The 21,283-nt window shown below is 40.9% G+C and overlaps 1 protein-coding gene and 1 pseudogene across 3 annotated transcripts in view; one reads left to right on the top strand and one right to left on the bottom strand.

The window, feature by feature from the left end:
• LOC100977441 (cytochrome b5 type B) overlaps positions 1 to 21,283 on the top strand; it is a 56,428-nt gene that overhangs the window by 2,228 nt on the left and 32,917 nt on the right. For all 3 annotated transcript variants that reach the window (XM_003814547.5, XM_063597703.1, XM_063597704.1), the window contains exon 2: positions 20,939 to 21,067. In XM_003814547.5, coding sequence (XP_003814595.1) covers positions 20,939 to 21,067 — 129 coding nt within the window. The remainder of the gene's footprint in view (positions 1 to 20,938; positions 21,068 to 21,283) is intronic.
• Positions 15,560 to 20,796, bottom strand: LOC112437436 (ER membrane protein complex subunit 3-like; annotated as a pseudogene).

Raw genomic sequence — 21,283 nt, forward strand, 5'->3', positions numbered from 1 at the left:
TAGTCCCAGCTGCTCGTGAGGCTGAGGCCGGAGAATGGCGTGAACCCGGGAGGTGGCACTTGCAGTGAGCCTAGATCGCGCCACTGCAGTCCAGCCTGGGGGACCCAGCGAGATTCCATCTCAAAAAAAAAAAAAAAAAAAAAAGTGCTTTCCCGGCCAGGTGTGGTGGCTCACGCCTGTAATCCCAGCACTTTGGGAGGCTGAGGCGGGCGGATCACGAGATCAAGAGTTCCAGACCAGCCTGACCAACATGGTGAAACCCCGACTCTACTAAAAATACAAAAATTAGCTGGGCGTGGTGGTGGGCGCCTGTAATCCCAGCTACTCAGGAGGCTGAGGCAGGAGAATCACTTGAACCCGGGAGGCGGAGATTGCAGTGAGCCATGATTGCGCCACTGCACTCCAGCCTGGGCGACAGAGCGAGACTCCAAAAAAAAAAAAAAAGAAAGCTAGTGGAGGGTGACTTGGATAGTAGTGATTTTTTTTTAACAGAGGTACAAGTAACAGGTTCAGAGAGATCCTGGTCATACAATCAATTAGTAGCAGATTTGACAGATCCCTTGATTTCTCTTGTCTGCATAGCATTACTTCAAAATTCTAGCCTTAGCTATGACTTCTGGTATTTGCTTCATAATAAGTTTCATGCTAAAGCATGGTTCATAATGGGTAAAAAATCAAGTTTTTTGGCCGGGCGCAGTGACTCATGCCTGCAATCCCAGCACTTTTGGAGGCACAGGCGGGCAGATCACCTGAGTTCAGGAGTTCGAGACCAGTCTGGCCAACACGGCGAAACCTCGTCTCTACTAAAAATACAAAAATAAGCCAGGCTTGGTGGCACCTGTGATCTCAGCTACTTGGGAGGCTAAGGTAGGAGAATCGCTTAAACCTGGGAGGTGGAGGCTGCAGTGAGGTGAGATGGCGCTGCTGCACTCCAGCCTGGGTGACAGAGTGAGACTCCGTCTCAAAAAAAGAAAAAAAAAAATCATGTTTTTCATTTGTGGTTTTATTTCCCTCCATTTTTTTTCTTGATTGATTCAGAATAGATGGTGAGCTTGGAGGGAACACTCAGCCCTTACAGAGAGCATTAATTCAGTCTCAAGTAATAGTTGCTAACCTGTTTCTTTCTTTTTTTTTTTTCCTCTGTGAAGATTCCAGAAGTAACTAACCTATTTCAACCACATGCTGATATAGCCAGAGACATCACTAATGTGCCAAGGTTTCTCTTGGAGCTTAAGCCGCAGCTCTTTACCTGCAGTTTTGTTTTTTTTTGTTTTGTTTTTTGAGACAAGGTCATACTTTCACCCAGGCTGGAGTGCAGCTCACTGCAGCCTCAGTCTCCTGGGGTCAAGTGATCCTTCTATTTCAACCTCCCGAATAGCTGGGAAAAGGTGTGCACCACGACGCCTGGCTAATTTTTAAAATTTTTTGTAGAATTGGGGTCCCACTGGCTGGGTGTGGGCTCATACCTGTAATCCCAGCACTTTGCCAGGCCAAGGTGGGCAGATCATGAGGTAAGGAGTTCCAGACCAGCCTGACCAAAATGGTGAAACCTCGTCTCTACTAAAAATAAAAAAAAATTAGCTGGGCGTGGTGGCGCACACCCGTAATCCCAGCTACTCAGGAGGCTGAGGCAGGAGAATCGCTTGACCCCGGGAGGTGGAGGTTGCAGTGAGCCAAGATGGTGCCATTGCACTCCAGCCTGGGCGACAGTGAGACTCCGTCTCAAAAAAAAAAAAAAAAAAGAATTGGGGTCCCACTGTTGCCCAGTGTGGTCTGGAACTCCTGGGCTCAAGGGATCCTCCTGCCTGGGCCTCCCAAAGTGCTGAGATTACAGGTGTGAGCCACTGTGCTCAGCCTAATTAGCTATTCTTATTTATTCTGTTTTCTTGTTCATTCCAAGCCTATTCATTCATTCACTTATTCAAATATTTATTAAGCCTTTACTATGTTCTAGACACTGTTCTAGGTGCTGGGGATTTAGTAGTGAATAAACAGCTATGCCCTCATGGAGATTACATGGCACAGGAGGCAGACGATAAGCAGAGTAAATAACTAAAATATATACTACATTAGGTAGTGGTAAGTGCTAAGAAGAAAAATAATACAGGGGGCTGGACACGGTGGCTTAGGCCTGTAATCCCAGCACTTTGGGAGGCCGAGGCGGGTGGATCATGAGGTCGGGATTGAGACCATCCTGGCCAACATGGTGAAACCCCATCTCTACTAAAAATACAAAAATTAGCTGGGCATGGTGGCATGTGCCTGTACTCTCATCTACTTGGGAGGCTGAGGCAGGAGAATCACTTGAACCCAGAAGGTGGAGATTGCAGCGATCCAAGATTGTGGCACTGAACTCCAGTCTGGTGATAGAGTGAGACTCCGTCACAAAAGAAAAAAAAAGAAAAATAATACAGGGAAGAGGACTGTGGAATATTTATGTGGTCTGAGGAGGAGGGTTTGAAATTTTAGTGATGGTGGCGAGATAACTTTATGAAGATGACTAAGTAAAGGCCAGGAGCAAAGTAAAGGAGCTAGCCATGAGGGTATCTGTAGGAAGAGCATAGAGCATTCCTGGCAGAGGAAACAAGTTCAAAGGCCTTGAGATGGGAGGATGTCTGGTATGTTTGAGGAACAGTCAGGGAGGCCACAGTGGTTGAATAGTTGCACATGAGATCAGAATGATCAGGGGAGGACAAATCATGTACAACTTCACAGGTTTTAGGAAGGACTTTGGCTTCTATTCTGAGATGGGAAATCATTGGAGCAGAAGAGTGACATGATGTGACTTAATGGTGTAATAGGATCGTTCTGACTACATTGTTGTGAAAGACTGAAGGAAGAGTGTGTCTGGAGTTGGTTCCTTCCGGTGGGTTCTTGGTCTTTCTGACTTGAAGAATGAAGCCATAGACCTTCACGGTGAGTGTTATAGCTCTTAAAGGTGGCACAGACCCAAAGAGTGAGTAGCAGCAAGATTTATTGTGAAGAGTGAAAGAACAAAGTTTCCACAGTGTGGAAAGGGACCAGAGCAGGTTGCTGCTGCTGGCTGGGGTGGCCAGCTTTTATTCCCTTATTTGTCCCCGCCCACATCCTGCTGATTGGTCCATTTTACAGAGTGCCGATTGGTCCATTTTTACAGAGTGCTGATTGGTGCATTTACAATCCTTTAGCTAGACACAGAGTGCTGATTGGTGCATTTTTACAGCATACTGATTGGTGCATTTACAATCCTCTAGCTAGACACAAAAGTTTGCCAAGTCCCCACTCCACCCAGGAAGTCCAGCTGGCTTTGCCTTCTTAAGAGGACAAGGGCAGAATTGAGGAGACCAGTTAGGAGGCTGTTTTAGTAATTAGGCAAGAAATAGTGGGTTGTACCAGAACAAGTGTCAGATTTTGGATGTGTTGTGATGGAAGAGCCAATAGGATTTAATGATGCGCCAGATTTGGGGAATGAAAGAAAAATGAGTCAAGGATAACACCAAAGTTTTTGGCTTATGAGTCTTCAAGAGTTGGGTTGCTATTAGATGAGAGAGGGAAGATTTACATTGGTATTCATCCTTCTCTTTCCAATCTGATGTCACTTTGGGGCCCCTCCTTTAGCAAGAGGTTCCTAATCTTAAGTGTCCTGTGTCTGTAGCTTACCATTTTTTTTTATTAATGACTGGTTAGAGTATGATACTGGAGTTTGAATGTGGTAGTTTAGAATTAGTAATATAATTGAATTGTCTTTCCCTGGCAGATTAATTTTGCATTGTTTGAATCAGTGCATTCATGAGTTGTTGAAATCATGAATGAAAGTAGTACATGTCATTATCTTTCCACCATTTAGTAGTTTAGAAAAATCACATAAAAATGATTGTAATATCTTATGACATTGAATAGAAAATATCAAAGTGCATCTCTCTTATCAAGGGTAAAATTTTGTGAAACTTTGTTCAGTTATATATAATGTCTTTTTTTTTTCTTTTTTTGGAGACAGTCTGGCTCTGTTGTCCAGGCTTGAGTGCAGTGGTGCCATCTTAGCTCACTGCAGCCTCTGCCTCCTGGGCTCAAACAATCCTCCGCCTCAGCCTCCCAGGTAGCTGGGACTACAGGTATGTACTACCACACCCTGCTAATTTTTTTGGTATTTTTTTTGTAGAGATGGGGTTTCATCATGTTGCCCAGGCTGGCCTCAAACTCTGGGCTCAAGTGATCCTTCCGCCTTGGCCTCCCAAAATGTTGGGATTACAGGCATGAGCCACTGTGCCTGGCCTATAATATCTCATGTATATGGTGTTTATTGGATTGCAGTGTAAAATTATTTTCTTACTGGGTATTACAAGTGAAAATTTGGAAGCCATTGACTTGTGTATAAATAGTCATTTGTCAAAAGAGTAACTTGAAATAACATTGTGATATTTTAAAACTTTTTTTTTTTTTTTTTTTGAGACAGAGTTTCACTCTTGTCGCCCAGGCTGCAGTGCAATGGCATGGTCTCGGCTCACTGCAACCTCTGCCTCCCAGGTTCAAGTGATTCTCCTGCTTCAGCCTCCTGAGTAGCTGGGATTACAGGTGAATGCCACCATGCCCGGCTAATTTTTCTATTTTAGTAGAGATGGGGTTTTGCCATGTTGGCCAGGCTGGGCTTGAACTCCTGACCTCTGGTGATTCACCTGCCTCGGCCTCCCAAAGTGCTGGGATTACAGGTGTGAGCCACCATGCCCAGCCCTATTTTAAAGCTTTATATGTGTATTTATTTATTTATTTATTTTGAGATGGAGTCTTGTTTTGTCGCCCAGGCTGGAGTGCAGTAGCATTACCTTGGCTCACTGCAACCTCTGCCTCCTGGGTTCAAGCGATTTTCCTGCCTCAGCCTCTGGAGTAGCTGGCACTACAGGTCCCTCCCACCACACCTGGCTAGTTTTTATGAGATGGGGTTTCACCATGTTAGGTAGGCTGGTCTCGAACTCCTGACCTCAAGTGATCTGCCCACCTCGGCCTCCCAAAGTGCTGGGATTACAGGTGTGAGCCACGGCACCGGCCTATATGTGTTTTTAGAAACTGTCACCATAAATGAGAATATTACTTTAGGAACCATCTCATAAATGGGATAACATTTTATTAACCCAACAAATATTTGTTAAGTTCTATATAGTAGTAGGCCCTGGTGGTGTATAAAAATAAACATAAACATGGAACCCCAGCCTGGGCGACAGAGTGAGATTCTGTCTTAAAAACAAAACAAAGCTGGGTGCAGTGGCTCACGCCTGTAATCCCAGCACTTTGGGAAGCCAAGGTGGACAGATCACTTGAGCTCAGGAGTTTGAGACCAGCCTAGGCAACATGGCGAAACCCCATCTCTACAAAAAATACGAAAATTAGACGAGCATGGTGGCATGAGCCTGTAGTCCCAGCTACTCAGGAGGCAGGGGTGGGAGAAGGGCTTGAGGCCAGGACATCGAGGCTGCAGTGAGCCGAGATAGCACTACTGCACTCCAGCCTGGGTGACAGCGAGACCCTGTCTCAAAACAAACAAAACGAAAATATCCCATGATACTGCCTTCTTGAAGCTACCATTCTAGAGGAGTCAGCTACCATTCTAGAGGACTCAAAACAAAAACAGACAGATGAAATAATTTTAAATTATGGCACTTTTATGAAGAAAACAAATGAGTTGAGAAAGAAAAATCAGGAAAGATTTAATTTAATAAGAGTGATCTGGGAAAGCCTCTATGAGAAGATAACATTTAATTGAGCTGATGGTCATGAACCTGATTTGGAAAGAATACAGAAAAGAGCATTCCAGCAGCATTTGAAGTCAAGCAAGAGTTTGGCACATTAGTGGGACTGAAAGAAGCTGTGTCTATAGTGAATGAAGGACAAGAATGGCCAGAGAGCTAGGCGGGAGCCAGGACATGCAAGGTCTGGTAGGTAGTTTGGATTTGATCCAAAAGGTAATAGAAAACCACTGACATGTTTGAAGATGAGGGATGACATTGAAGCAATTTACAGACAGTCCCTGACTTATTAGGGCTTGACTTAAAATTTTTTGACTTTACCATGGTGTGAAAGTGATATGTGAGTACTCATACAAGCATTCTGTTTTTCACTTTCAGTATGGTATTCAATAAATTACATGAAATAGTCAACACTTTATTGTAAGATAGGCTTCATGTTAGATGATTTTGCCCAACTGTAGGCTAACGTAAATGTTCTGAACACATTTAAGTTAGGGTAGGCTAAACTCTTTCAATCCCAATAATTTGTTTGAATACTACATCTTCCGTGCATATACTTACATGTGCAAACATGTATATACTTATATATACAAATATGTACAAATATATACAGAAATAGAGTCATAGTATTCTATTAGTTGATTTGCCCTCGTAGTCGTCATAGTATTTATTGGGTGCTTATTATTCTAAGTGCTTTACATGTAATTTCTCTTTTAAGCCTCCCAACAACCTGTTTTAGAGGTGAGAAAACAGGAGCAGAGGAGTAACTTTCACAGAGTCATAAAGTTAGGTGGCACAGGTGAGATTTGAACTCAAGCACTGTGACCCTATAGCCTGTACTCTTTTTTTTTTTTTTTTTAAGACAGAGTCTCGTTCTATCACCCAGGCTGGAGTGCAATGGCGCAATCTCAGCCCACTGCCACTTCCACCTCCCGGGTTCAAGCGATTCTCCCTGCCTCAACCTCCTGAGTAGCTGGGATTACAGGCACCTGCCACCACATCTGGCTAATTTTTGTAGTTTTAATAGAGACGGGGTTTTGCCATGTTGGCCAGGCTGGTCTCAAACTACTGACCTCAGGTGATCCGCCTGCCTCAGCCTCCCAAAGTGCTGGGATTACAGGCCTGAGCCACCATGCCCGGCCTGTGGCCTGTACTCTTAACCGTACCCTAGGATCTGCCTCAATGTTTTTCATGGCTGCAGAGTATGGAATTAGGTCTGTTTTATAGCTTTGTTCACATTTTAAATATAATTTGGAAGGATTGGGAATGTGGTATAGGGAAGTTAGAACAGATACCCCTTTCCTGGAACCTAGGTAATTTTTTTCATTTTTTAAGTAGGTCAAACAGGTATATAGTAAAAAGCCACCTTCCCTTCTGCCCAGTTTCACTGCCTCCTAAAGTTAACTCCCATTGTTTGTGTATCCCTCTAGTTTCTTTTTGCTTGTACAAGCCAAAGTGAATGTAGTTTCTCTTTTTTTACACAAAAGATAACATACTATGCACACTCATCTGTGTCTTGCCTTTTTCACTTAACTGTGTATCTCAGGGATCTTTCCATAGCAATAACTGGCATCCCTCCTCCTCCTTCACCACAGCTGCATAGGATTTATTATATGGATCATTATTTAAGCAGTATCCTATTGATAAACATTTGGGTTTTTCAATATTTTGCTGTCACATTTTTTTCTCTAAATCAACTTAATTGAAATCAAATGTAGGGACAATAAAATGTACAGATTTTGAATGTAGAGTTCTGTGAGTTTTGACAAATGTCTCATCTGTATAATCACCATCACAATCAATATACGGTCATGGGTCACTTCACAATGAGGGTGCATTCTGAGAACTGCATCATTAGTTGATTTTACCCCTTCACAAACATCATAGAGTATATTTACACAAACCTAGGTAGTATAGCCTGCTACACACCTTAGCTGTACGGTATAGTCTCTTGTTCCTAGGCTATAAACCTGTACAAACCTGTAGGCAGTTGTGACACAGTAATAAGTATTTGTGCATCTAAACATAGAAAAGGTGCAATAAAAATATGGTATTATAATCTTATGGGACCACCATCATATATATGATCCATTGTTGACCACATTATGTGGCACATAACTGTAGAACATTTCTACCAGTGTTGTCCCCATACACACTGATTTTATTTCTAACACTATAGTATGTACTCTTCTGTCTAGCTTCTTTTGCTCAGTATATCTGTGAGATTCATCTATTTTTTCTGTGTTATCAGTGATTTGTAACTTATGATTTCATTGTGTGAACATACCAAAATTTGTTTATCCATTCACTTGTTGATTGACATTTGGGTTGTCTCCAGTTTGGGGCTGTTATGAATAAAACTGCTAGGAACTGTCATGTACAAATCTTTGTGTGGACATATGATTTTATTCCTCCTGGGCAAATACCTAGTAGTAAAATTGCTAGGAGTGAGATTACTAGGTTATATGTCTGTTTAACTTTTTAAGCAACTGCCAGAGCATTTCCCAAAGTGTTTATATCATTTTATACTCCCACCACAATGTAGGTTTTCCAGTTTCTTCACATCTTCATTGATACATTGTATTTGTCAGTTATTTTACTTTTAACCATTCTAATGGGTGTGTGGTTGGCCAGGTGCTGTGGCTCACGCCTGTAATCCCAGCCCTTTGGGAAGCTGAGGTGGGCAGATCACGAGGTCAGCAGATCGAGACCAGCCTGGCCAACATAGTGAAACCCCATCTCTTCTAAAAATACAAAGTTAGCCACGTGTGGTGGCAGGTGCCTGTAGTCCCAGCTACTTGGGAGGCTGAGGCAGGAGAATCGCTTGAACCCGGGAGGTGGAGGTTGCAGTGAGCTGAGATCGCGCCACTGCACTCCAACCTGGGTGACAGAGCAAGACTTCATCTCAAAAAAAAAAAAAAAGCCATTGTAATGGGTGTGTAATGGTATATAATTGTGGTTTTAACTTGCATTTTCCTGATGACTAATGATGTTGTATCTTTCCATGGGCTTATTGGCCATTTATATATGCCTTTTTATGAAGTATCTGGTCTTGCCCTTTGTAAAATTGGGTTGTTTGTTATTTTTGACTTGAAAGCATTTTTTTCTAGTGGCTGGGTATTAGCTTTGGGGTCCAAGTGTCTGGTTGAGCTTTCTACTTTACCACTTAATAGTTGTGGAACCTTGTGGAAATAAGCTCTGTAAAGGCCCTTTTCCCTCTGTAAAATGGAGATAATAGCACATACTTCACAGGGTAGTTGTGGTTGTGACAAGTAATTTAAATAATGCATATATAGACTTATTATGGCATACTACCTGGCTTAAAGAGCTCAGTAAGTGTTAGTGATTATTTTTGTTTTTAATACAAAATTGCATTTAATACAAAATTGCATTGTTTCCTGCAGCATCTTTTGAGTACCAAGTGGCAAGTGCTTTGAAGGATTGAAAGGTAAATTAGATGACTTGGATTTGCAGGGAAGATCTGTGCCCAAGTAATTCTTGTGTGAGGTATAGAGTGGCCTTGCCTGAGAATGCAGGCTCTATTTGGTACAGTCCCAGGGTATTTCTTGAAAGCTTTGGCGTTTGACTAATAATTCTTACTGTACTTCTCCAAGGCTGGTCAAAAGAAAGTTGATTGTTGCCTGTCCAGTGGAATTAACATTATAATTAAATTTAATTAATTAATTTATTTGTTTTTGAGACGGACTCTCACTGTGTCTCCCAGGCTGGAGTGCAGTGGCGCGGTCTCAGCTCATTACAACCTCTGCCTCCCGGGTTCAAGCAATTCTTCTGCCTCAGCCTCCTGAGTACCTGGGATTACAGGTACCCGCCACCACACCTGGCTAATTTTTTGTGTTTTTAATAGAGACAGGGTTTCACCATGTTGGTCAGGCTGGTCTCAAACTCCTGACCTCAGGTGATCCTCCTGGCTCAGCCTCCCAAATGCTGGGATTACAGAAGCGAGCCACTGTGCCTGGCCTAACGTTATAATTTTATAGAAAGAATGCTCTCTGCCAAGAGTGGTTCCAAGTGGTTAGTTCTAGGGAAGGTGAGAAATAAGATGAGGCAGAATTTAACCTCTATCACTGCCCAGGTGAGGTGACCTGATCAAGGAATCTACTTTCATTTATTTATTCATTTTGCCCGGGGGCATGGCATGCACTCACATGTGTGTTCGCGCTTGTGAGCAGTGTGTGTGCTCACTCCCAGCTCCCATTATGTTCCAGGCACCATGCTGTGTTCTAAAACAGCCATGAATGGGACAGGCGTGGTCTCTGTTCCCAATGGAGTTTATCTAGTCTGATGGAGAAGAAAGATATTAAATAAATAATTGCAATTGTGATACATAAATATCATGAAGGTACATATGGCATTGTGAGAATCAGTGCAGTGGGACCCCATCTGGGGGGATAAGGATGTCAAGTTATGTTTGGATCTGCAGACCTGAACTTCAGACCCTGCCAAGGTTACACCATTCCTGGCAGCCAGCTGGTTTGCCTCTCTTAGGTGACAGCCTTTTCTTATCAGGCTCATTCTAACCCAAATGCAAATACCTATAGACCTGCACCGTTTCCTCCTGTTCACCCCCCAGGTCTGTTATCTTTCTCTGCCCTGCAGACTGTTTTTTAGGAAGTAATTTTTGTCTTCTCTAAAATTTTAACCTCCATGTTTTATTTTGATGAGGTAATGTGTTTGGCTAGAGGACCCCCTTTTCATCACTAGGCCTAATTTTGCACTTCCTCAATCTTAGTGTTTCTAGATTTCATTTTCCAAGTCAGGTGATCTCTAGTATATCTCCATTGTTATATTTTTATTACATCACTATGGAATTTCCACCTACAGATAATTTGTGTAATTTTTTTTCCAACAAGATTTTTATTCTGTAACTGCCATTCTTCACATTCTCCTCTTTTCTGCCCATCAGTCCCCTATTTCCATAGAATTAGTAATCTGGAAGTATTATTTTCCATAAGGAATTTGTCCTCTTCTTTGTTGAAACATAGATTTTCTGTCTGCTCTCCAAAAATACTTAGTAAAGTAAATGAACTTAAGGAAAAGTCAGTAGATTTCCCCTACTATCACATATTCTTTGGACAGTTGAACTGGATAAAATTTTTCACAAGAGGACATTACACAATTTCCTTTGCAGCTGTAAAGTATTTCACTTGATTATTATTGCTTGATTTAGACAGAAATGAATAGATCACAATCATTGTTTCATCTTTTTTGGCAGTTTATAATTTCGGTTGCAGTATAGTTTATTTGAAACATTTCATTTGTAATATTGTGTAACTGCGTACATAATATTAATATTAAGTAGACAAAGAGTCCATTAGTGTTAAAGTACAAAGGCTATTCAGGTTGGAAGAATGTTTTTTTGCAGATTCACAAGAGGTTTAAATACAAAGCAAATCCTAGAAAAAAATGGGAAATATCTACTGTCTTACTAGGTTTACTTAATAAAAAGTAGGGAGGAATTTTTGAGTGTCTAGTAGATTTGAATAGTACAGACAACTAATCTAGACTACTGAGCATAACCCCCCCATACACTTCTATCTTGTTTTGTTAGGATTCAGACAAAAGCACATTTTTAGTTTATATTAATTATAGATATATAAACCTAACTTTACTCTTTCTTTTATTGTGGTGAAATATAGATAACAAAATTTGCCATTTTAACCATTTTTAGTTGTATAATTCAGTGGCGTTAATTACGTTTACACTGTTATGCAGTCATCACCACCATCTATTTCCAAAACTTTTTCGTTACCACTCCAAACAGAAACTCTAACCATCAAGCCATAACTCCGTATTCCTCTCCCCAAACTCAAGCTAACCTCTCATCTACTTTCTGTCTCTATTGAATTTGCCTGTTCTAGGTACCCCATATAAATGGAATCAAATAATATTTGTCATTTTGTATTTGGCTTCTTTCACTTAGCATAATGTGTTTTGTTTTATTTTTATTTACCATTTTATTAATTGTTAAGCATACAGATCAATGGCATTAAGTACATTCACGTTGCTGTGCAATCATCAGTACCATCTATCTCCAGAATTTTTCATTACTCCAAACTGAAACTCTGTACTTATTAAATAACTCCCTATTTCCCCCTCTTCCCAGCCTCTGGTAATCACAGTTCTATTTTTTGTTTTTATCAATTTGACTACTCTAGAATATAAATGGAATCAACAATATTTGTCCAGTTGTATCTGGCTTATTTTACTTAGCATAATGTCTTCAAGGTTCATTCATGTTGTAGTATGTATCAGAATTTCATTCATTTTTAAGGCCGAATAATATTTTATGTATATACCACATTTTGTGTATCTATTCATCTGTTTATAGGCATGGGTTGTCTACCATTTGGCTGTTGTGGACAATGCTGCAGTGAACATTGGTGTACAAGTATCTGTGTGAATCTGTTTTTAATTCATTTGGACATATCTAAGAGTGGAATTGTTGGGTCATATGGAAATTCTATGTTTGGCTTTTTGAGGAACCTCCAAACTGTTTCCCACAGCAGCTGCACTATTTTATATTCCCACCAGCAATGTACAAAGATCCCATTTTTCGATTTTTTTTTTTTAATTGTAGCCATCCTAGCAGGTGTAAAGTGGTGTCTCGTTATGGTTTGATTTTCATTTCTTTTTTTTTGGTGTGGGGAGTCCCTTTCTGACAGAATTCATTTCCTGAATGACTACTGATATTGCACATCTTTTCATCTTCTTATTGGTCATTTGTGTATTTACTTTGAAGAAATGTCTACTAGAGTTCTTTGCCTTTTTGTAAATTTGAATGTGAGAAGGAGAGAGAGCGAGAGAGCTCTTTGCCCACTTTTAAATTGGAGTGTCTTTATTGTTAGGTTACAGTTCTTTATATATTCTGGATATTAATTCTTGATCAGATGTATGATTTGCAAATATTTTCTCACATTCGGTAGATTGTCTTTTTACTCTTGATGTCCTTTGATGCTCAAAAGTTTTTATTCTGATGGAGTCCAATTTATCTGGTTTTTTTTGTTGTTGCCCATGCTTTTGGTATCATATCTAAGAATCCATTGTCAATCTCAAGGTCATGAACATTTACCCTTATGTTTTCTCTAAGAGTTTTATGATTTTAGCTTTTATATTTAGGTTGTTGATATTTTATATTAGGTTGTTGAGTTAATTTTTGTAATATGGCGTGGGGTAGGGGTTCAACCTTTCCTTTGCATGTGGAAATCCAGTTTCCCAGCATCATTTGTTGAAAAGACTGTTCTTTCCTCCACTGAATAGACTTGGCATCCTTGTGAAAAATCAAATGGGAGCTCGATCTTGGCTCACTGCAACCTCCGCCTCCTGGGTTCAAGCGATTCGACTGCCTTAGCCTCCCGAATAGCTGGGACTACAGGTGCCCGCCACCAGGCCCAGCTAATTTTGGTATTTTTAGTAAAGATGATGTTTCACTATGTTGGCCAGGATGGTCTGGAACTCCTGACCTCATGATCCGCCCACGTTGGCCTCCCAAAGTGCTGGGATTACAGTTGTGAGCCACCACGCCCGGCCTGTTTCTATTTTTAATTGTATTTTACTTAAAAGTTTATATTATGATAAAAACAGCATGAAATCTACCATCTTTTTTTTGAGACAGTCTCACTCTGTCACCTAGGCTGGAGTGCAGTGGCATGAACTCTGCTCACTGTAACCTCCACCTCCTAGGTTCAAGTGATTTTCCTGCCTCAGCCTCCTGAGTAGCTGGAATTACAGGTGTGGGCCACCACACCCAGCTAATTTTTGTATTTTCAGTAGAGATAAAGTTTCACCATGTTGCCCAGGCTAGGGTCAAATTCCCAACCTCAAGTGATCCACCTGCCTCAGCCTCCCAAAGTGCTGGGATTACAGGTGTGAGCCAAAATCTACCATCTTAAACATTTGTTTGTTTTAAAGACAGGGTCTTGCTCTGTCACTCAGGCTCGAGTGCAGTGGTGTGATTGTAGCTCATTGTAGCCTTGAACTCCTGGGCTCAAGCAATCTTTCTGCCTCAGCCTCCCAAGTAGTTGGGACTACAGATGTGCACCACCACACCTGGCCAATTTTTTTATTTGTTTTTAATATAGATCAGGGTCTTGCTGTGTTGCCCAGGCTGGTCTCCAACCCCTGGCCTCTAGTGATCCTCCTGCCTCAGCCTCCCAAAGTCCTGGGATTATAGGCCTCAGCCACTGCATCTGGCCCATCTTAAACATTTTTAAGTGTACAATTCAATTGTTTTAAATATTGAATATTGAATATTGTTGTGAATCAGATCTCCAGAACTTTTACATCTTACAAAAATGAGACTATACTCATTAAACAAATTCCCTTTTTTTCCTTCCCCAGTGCCTGGCAATCACATTCTACTTTGTGTTTCTATGAATTTACTTTACATACTGCCTATATTTTTGAGATTTAGCCATAAGATGTCACTGTAGTAAGTGAACACACTTGTATAACCACCATCTGGTTCTTCCTCATCCCCAGAGGTACACACTGTATTACCATAACAGCATAGATTCATTTTGCCTGTGTTTGAACTTTTTATAAATGGAAATTTCACAGTATATATTCTTTTGTGTCTGGTTTCTTCAGTTCAACATGTTGCATTCTCATGTGTTGTGTATGTGGCAGTGGTTCGTTCTTTTTCATTGCAGATTAGGATTCCATTGTATGATTATATCTCATTTTGTACATACTCTGCTGTAGATGTTTGGGCTGTTTCCAGTATGGGACTGTAATGAATAATGCTGCTATGGCCGTGTGTGTTGCGTGTGTGTGTGTGTGTGTGTGTGTGTGTGTGTGTGTGTGTAAATACATATATCTATTACACATTTCTCTTTAGTATATATTAGGGGATCTCATTTGATTTTTTTTTTTTTTAAAGAGATAGTGTCTCACTATGTTGTCCAGGATGGTCATGAACTCCCAGGCTCAAGTGATCCTTCCACCTTGGCCTCCGAAACTGCTGGGATTACAGGCCTGCGCCGCCGTGCTTGGCCTTCATTTGATTTTTTTAATGGAAATTTTTATTGAGATAATTGTAGATTCATATGTAGTTGTAAGAAATGATAGAGATCCTTTGTACTCTTCTCCCATTTGTAACATTTTGCAAGACTTTAGTATGGTATCACAACCAGGATATTGACATTAATCAGTCCACAGATATTATTCTGATTTCCCAGTTTTACTTCTCTCTCTTTTTTTTTTTTTTTTGAGACGGAGTCTTGCTCTGTTGCCCAGGCTGAAGTGCAGTGGCACAATCTCAGCTCACTGCAACCTCCGCCTCCCGCGTTCAAGTGATTCTCCTGCCTCAGCCTCCTGAGTAGCTGGGACTTACAGGCACATGCCACCACATCCAGCTAATTTTTTGTATTTTTAGTACAGACAGGGTTTCACCATGTTGGCCAGGATGGTCTCGGTCTCCTGACCTCGTGATCCGCCCGCCTCAGCCTCCCAAAGTGCTGGGATTATAGGCGTGAGCCACCACGACTGGCCTTACTTCTCTTTGATTTATTTCTTAAAGAGAAAGCGAGATGGTTTAATTTGTAGTCAAGAGTCATTTCTTCTTGATTACAGTGCTCATTATGCAAATTTCATCTACCTGTTGATACAGAAATGGTACCCTGCCACTTCCCTGGACATTTATTCCAGACAGAAAAATTCCTGTGCAACCCTCACCTACATGTCTGCCAGCAGTTGATCTCTCTGCCTCCTTAAAAAGTTATGTAAACTCTTATCTAGAATATCTGGGGTTTTTAGTTCAACTGACTGGACATATACAGTATAGAAACTCATTTTTTTCAGTGGGTTTGATAATATTCTCAACTCTAGATCAAGAACTTCCCATTACTTAACCTGTCTTTGATGATCCTGAAAGTTCCCTAGATGGGAAATAGATCTGGCAGTATGTCAGGGTCACTAATTTTCCCTGGATAGTATTAAAATATATAGAAGGTTTGCTACTTCTCCTGGCCCTGGATAATCTGTCTGAAAAGAGTTTGTGTGAATGAAGTTTTCACGTATTTGCTCTTCATGTCATCCTGTAGGCTCAGAATGAACAATACAGGGAGATTCATTTTGCTTATCTATAGTTTCTAAATTTTTGGTAATGAAAATTATTACTTTTGTAAAGAAAGTTATAAAAATACTAACAATTAAATATAAAAATGCAGGGTGCTTGGATCTCAAGAAAATAGGAGCTTACTGTGATTAAAAGTCAGACTGCATATAATAATTAGTTATAATTAATAATGCTTTTTCTTTCTTTGTTTACATGAAATCTTTCAGAAAATAATAATGCTTTTTCAAAGATTGAATTTTTGGTAAATGTTTATATTTTGGCTAGCTTAAGTTTTCCCCTTTCTCTGCCTCTCATTTCTAGAGTCACCAGAAGGAAAATGTAAAACATTTTTTAAATGGCTCTTTCCCTGTAAATCATCCAGCACACACACTGCATTTTTTCTAGCTTCAGGCATAAAGGGAAACCTGGCTCAGATAAGAATGATCCTTGCTGCATGCTCAGCGGCTCATATATCTTTCTTTTTAAATTATTATTTTTTACTTTTTAATATTTATGTATTTTTAATTTTTTTAGTGACAGGGTCTCCGTTGCCCAGGCTGCAGTGCAGTGGTGCCACGCCTCGAATTCCTTGGCTCCTGGATGATCCTCCTAATTCAGCTTCCTGAGTAGCCAGGACTACAGGCCACCATGCCTGGATAATTTTTTAATTTTTAAAAATTTTTTTTGTGGAGAACAAGGTCTTGCTTGCTTGCCCAGGTTGGTCTTGAATTCCTCAAGCAATCTTCCTGCCTTGGCCTCCCAAAGTGTTGGGATTACAGGTGTGAGCCACTGTGCCTAGCTATCCTTTTTTTTTTTCTTTTTTTTTTTTTTTTTAATTCTGAGAGTCTCTAGCTCAAACACAAGTTAGCAGGTTAAGGACTACTCCAAGTTCTGGCAGAGCTAATTTTTACTGCTTGGTCTTCAAAAAATAGAGGCTTTTTAAAAAATTTTTTTTGTGACAGAGCTTCACTGTATTGCCCAGGCTGGAGTGCAGTGGCGCGATTGTGGCTCACTGAAAACTTCGCCTCCCGGGTTCAAGTGGTTTTCCCGAATAGTTGGGATTACAGGTGAGTGCCAGCATACCCAGCTAATTTTTGTACTTTTAGTAGAGACAGGGTTTCACCACGTTGGCCAGGCTGGTCTCAAACTCCTGGCCTCAAGTGATCCGCCCTCTTCAGCCTCCCAAAGTGTTGGGATTACAGGCGTGAGCCATGGCACTTGGTCTTGTAACTCCTATTTGAACATAACTTCAAAGTGAAGGCCTTTGCCCATGAGCTCTTTGACATCATCTGGTGTCCACTGGTGACCCATCAGCTCCAGAACTTTCTACTTTGTCTTGGAAGCTTTGCTGGTTTCTGTGGGCATGGCCATGGCTGCTCTGGTCATCTGCTCCTGCCTCATTTCTTATTGGTCAGTTGCCATTATCTTGGCCTAGAATCACAGTAAATTCTCTGAAGCCCAAATACGTTGAGGAAATACCAGGATGCAGAGCTCATTCAGGGTGGATCTAATGTGAGTAGTTTGATAACTTGCTGCAGCATAGGCTTAAAACCAGAGGGTCGGCCGGGTGCAGTGGCTCATGCCTGTAATCCCAGCACTTTAGGAGGCCGAGGCGGGTGAATCACCTGAGGTCAGGAGTTCGAGACCAGCCTGGCCAACGTGGTGAAACCTTGTCTCTACTAAAAACACAAAAATTAGCTGGGCATGGTGGCAGGCACCTGTAGTCCCAGCTACCTGGGAGGCTGAGGCAGGAGAATCGCTTGAACTTGGGAGGCAGAGGTTGCAGTGAGCCGAGATTGTGCCACTGCATTCCAGCCTGGGCAACAGAGTGAGACTCCGTCTCAAAACAAACAAACAAACAAACAAAAACAACAAAAAACAGAGGGTCTGTGGAAATAGGACCTTGGTTGCAACAATGCCTGAGTATGTCAATGTTGATCCATTCACAAGTAAGAATCATAGGGATGACGTTTGTTATATTTCCTTTCATCATGCCTGAGAGCATAGTGGGAGGAAGTGGTGGTATATTTTTATCCTCTGGGTTGTTGATGTAATATTCTCATGTCAAGAAAAAGACTTTTTGGGAATGTAATTTCCATTTTCACTGAAGGCTCTGCTTCAAATTAGGACTTAACTGTCAGATACTTGCTCCTGGGTGAGCTTCTTGTCGCTCTGTACCAGGATGAACATGTAGTGGCAGATCATATCTGAGAAGAAGCAGATGATAAACATGGGCGGGACCATCCAGTGGCTGATGCTGGAGTTGGACAGTAGCTCCTACCCTCTGTCTTCACTGAGAGCTGGTCTGGCTTCTCCTGGGGTGCCGGGGCTCTTTGGGTTTTCGTCGAGGCCTTCTTATGCTCCTCAGCCTGGGCATTATCTTGGCCTAGGACTGGCCAGGACCCTGCTATAGCCTCGGGCTTAGTGCAGTGATTCCAACTCCTCCAGCTGGGCTGCCAGTGGCCCATGGCAGCTCTGCATCCATTTGATTTTCGCTAACTCTATCTGGAGACTATAGAGTTCTAAACAGAAACCAAGAGCTCCCTGACGTCTTTTTGCTTGTTCTAAGCCATCTCTATTAAGACCATATTTTAGAGTGAAAGTTATTAAACCAAAGAATTTTGTTTGATCACTCTGACCCCCACTTGCTTCAGTGAAAAAAAAAAAAAGAAGCAGGCTATAAAACATTATGTACTACATGAATTCACTTTGTGAGAACACAAAAAACTTTTATTTATCACTGCCTACCACACAAAATAGTAAGGATTCAATAAAAAATTGTAGACTAATGGCTGAAATGATTGAAAGAATACACAGGAAAAATGAAGTTTTATGCACCAAATTGTTAACTGGACTTATTTCTGTTCCAGAACTCTAGTTGATTATTCTTTTTTCCAAATTTACCACAGCGAATATATAACTTTTACTTAATATTTTAAAAAAGTGTTGTGCTTTCTCTTGTTTATAAGTGGTGAGAGACTGATGAAAGTGAAAGTACTTGTAGAAAGAACTGTGTAGCAAGTCAAAAATTCAGTCATTCCCTGAAATGTTGTAATCTACCAAGGAGTTTTATTGTCCTTTTACTCTGAAAGGCAACACAATAGTTGGGTTGTGTCAAAAGGAAAAAATATCATCCATAGTTTAGGTGTATAGAACAAATTGGGACATAATTCCAGAACTGATGACTTAGTTCCACAACAAAGAACAGTTTCACATATAATAACCTGAGAGTTTCAGATATAATAACAAGTGAATCGTGGCTGTCTTACTCTTGCTGTAAAATAGCATTCTTAAATACTGGGATGTGAAACCCACTCACTGGGTGGAGACCTTTTAGGAGATAAAAATAGAAGTTATCCTTATCCTCAGGGAGCTCATAGGCTGGTGACTATGACTGGGAAGTAACACTTACAGTTTTTATACTTCAATTGAATTAACATTTATTTAAAATAGGAATGATAATTTATTCCTGCTGAAATGGTTGTTATAAAAAGTAAAAAGCATTAATATTTCAAAAATACAAATTTTGATATATTAAATAATATAAATTCTAAATTTGCTAATTTAAGTAAATGTTTTTTGAGTATTTAAGTCAAGGACTGTGCTAAATATAATTTTACAAAATGGTTAATTTTCTGAGTAAGTAATGCTTTATTTGGTAAAACAGTTTCAGAGGCTGGGCATGGTGGCTCACACCTTTAATCCCAGCACTTTGGGAGGCCGAGGTGGGTGGATCACCTGAGGTTGGGAGTTCGAGACCAACATCGAGAAAAACCCCGTCTCTATTAAAAATACAAAATTAGCTGGGCATGGTGGCGCATGCCTGTAATCCCAGCTACTCGGGAGGCTGAGGCAGGAGAATCGCTTGAACCCGGATGGCAGAGGTTGCGGTGAGCTGAGATTGTGCCATTGCACTTCAGCCTGGGCAACAAGAGCGAAACTCCATCTCAAAAAAAAAAAAAAAAATTTTTCAGAAGAGTATGTGGTGAAGTCTTCCTTCTACCCTATCTCCCAGCCACTAGGTTCTTTCACCATTTTCAGAGATATTTTATGCATGGGTATAAATATGCATATATATATCTTCATTTAAAAATTGTAGATGGTATTATATTATGCTCTTCTGGAGTACAAAGTGTTTTATATGCTTATCTCATTTAATATGTACAATAGTTGTCAAGACAGGTACTCATTAATATTTCCATTTTACAAGTAAGGAACTAAAGACATCTCAATTTTTAAATAACTTGTGCAGGGTCACATAGCTGATACTTACAGAATCTACTTCCTGAGGCACTACTTTATATAGTTAACTTATTTATTTATTTATTCATTTATTTTGAGTCAGAGTCTTGCTCTTTTGCCCAGGCTAGAGTGCAGTGGCGTGATCTTGGCACACTGCAACCTCCCCCGCACAGGTTTAAGTGATTCTCCTGCCTCAGCCTCCTGAGTAGCTGGGACTGCAGGCACCCGCCACCACCATGCCTGGCACTTTTTGTATTTTTAGTACAGACGGGTTCACCAAGTTGGCCAGGCTGGTCTTGAACTCCTGATCTCAAGTGATCTGCCCGCCTTGGCCTCCCAAAGTGCTGGGATTACAGGCATGAGCCACCGTGCCTGGCCTAGTTAACTTTTTAATTTGAAACAATTTCAAAGTTACAGAAAAGTTGCAAGAATAGAATAAAGAATTGCATATACCCTTTGCCTGGAGTCCTCAGTCAGGTTTCTGCAGCTATCTCAATAATATTGGCAAAAGGAACCAACCTAGGATCACCCATTATTCCCAGTTGTCATGAATCTCTAGCCTCCTTCAATCTGGAACAGTTTCTTCACTCTTTCTTTGACTTTCATGACTGTGGTATCTTTAGAGATCACAGGCCAGACCTGTCCAGAAAGATTTTGTAGAATATTTCTAAATTTGTGGTTGTCCCAGGTGTCCTCACTGTAATCCCCATATGATGCATTTTTGACCACAGTATCACAGAAGTTATGCTGTGTTCTTCCCATTGCATCCTGTCAGGTACCACATAATGTCAATTTGTTCCATTATTTCTATTAAAGGGAGAAAGGAAGAAGGGGGTATGGGAAAGTAACTTGTTGGTTTGCTTTTCAGAGAACCCTCGGTTCAGTAAATATCTTTTCCTTGTAGCACCCTGGAGGAGAAGAGGTTCTGCTGGAACAAGCCGGTGTAGATGCAAGTGAAAGCTTTGAAGATGTAGGACACTCTTCTGATGCCAGAGAAATGCTAAAGCAGTACTATATTGGTGATATCCATCCGGTAAGAACTATCAGAGATGGGAGCCCTTATGCAGAGAAAACTACTTAACAGCTGCAGAACAGGATGAAGAAATGAATTATTGGCTGGGCGTGGTGGCTCACACCTGTCATCCCAGTACTTTGGGAGGCCAAGGCAGGCGGATCACTTGAGGTCAGGAGTTCGAGACCAGCCTGGCCAACATGGTGAAACCCCACCTCTACTAAAAAATACAAAAAT

This window comes from Pan paniscus, chromosome 18, assembly GCF_029289425.2.
Source record: "Pan paniscus chromosome 18, NHGRI_mPanPan1-v2.0_pri, whole genome shotgun sequence".
Classification (NCBI taxonomy): Eukaryota; Metazoa; Chordata; class Mammalia; order Primates; family Hominidae; genus Pan; species Pan paniscus.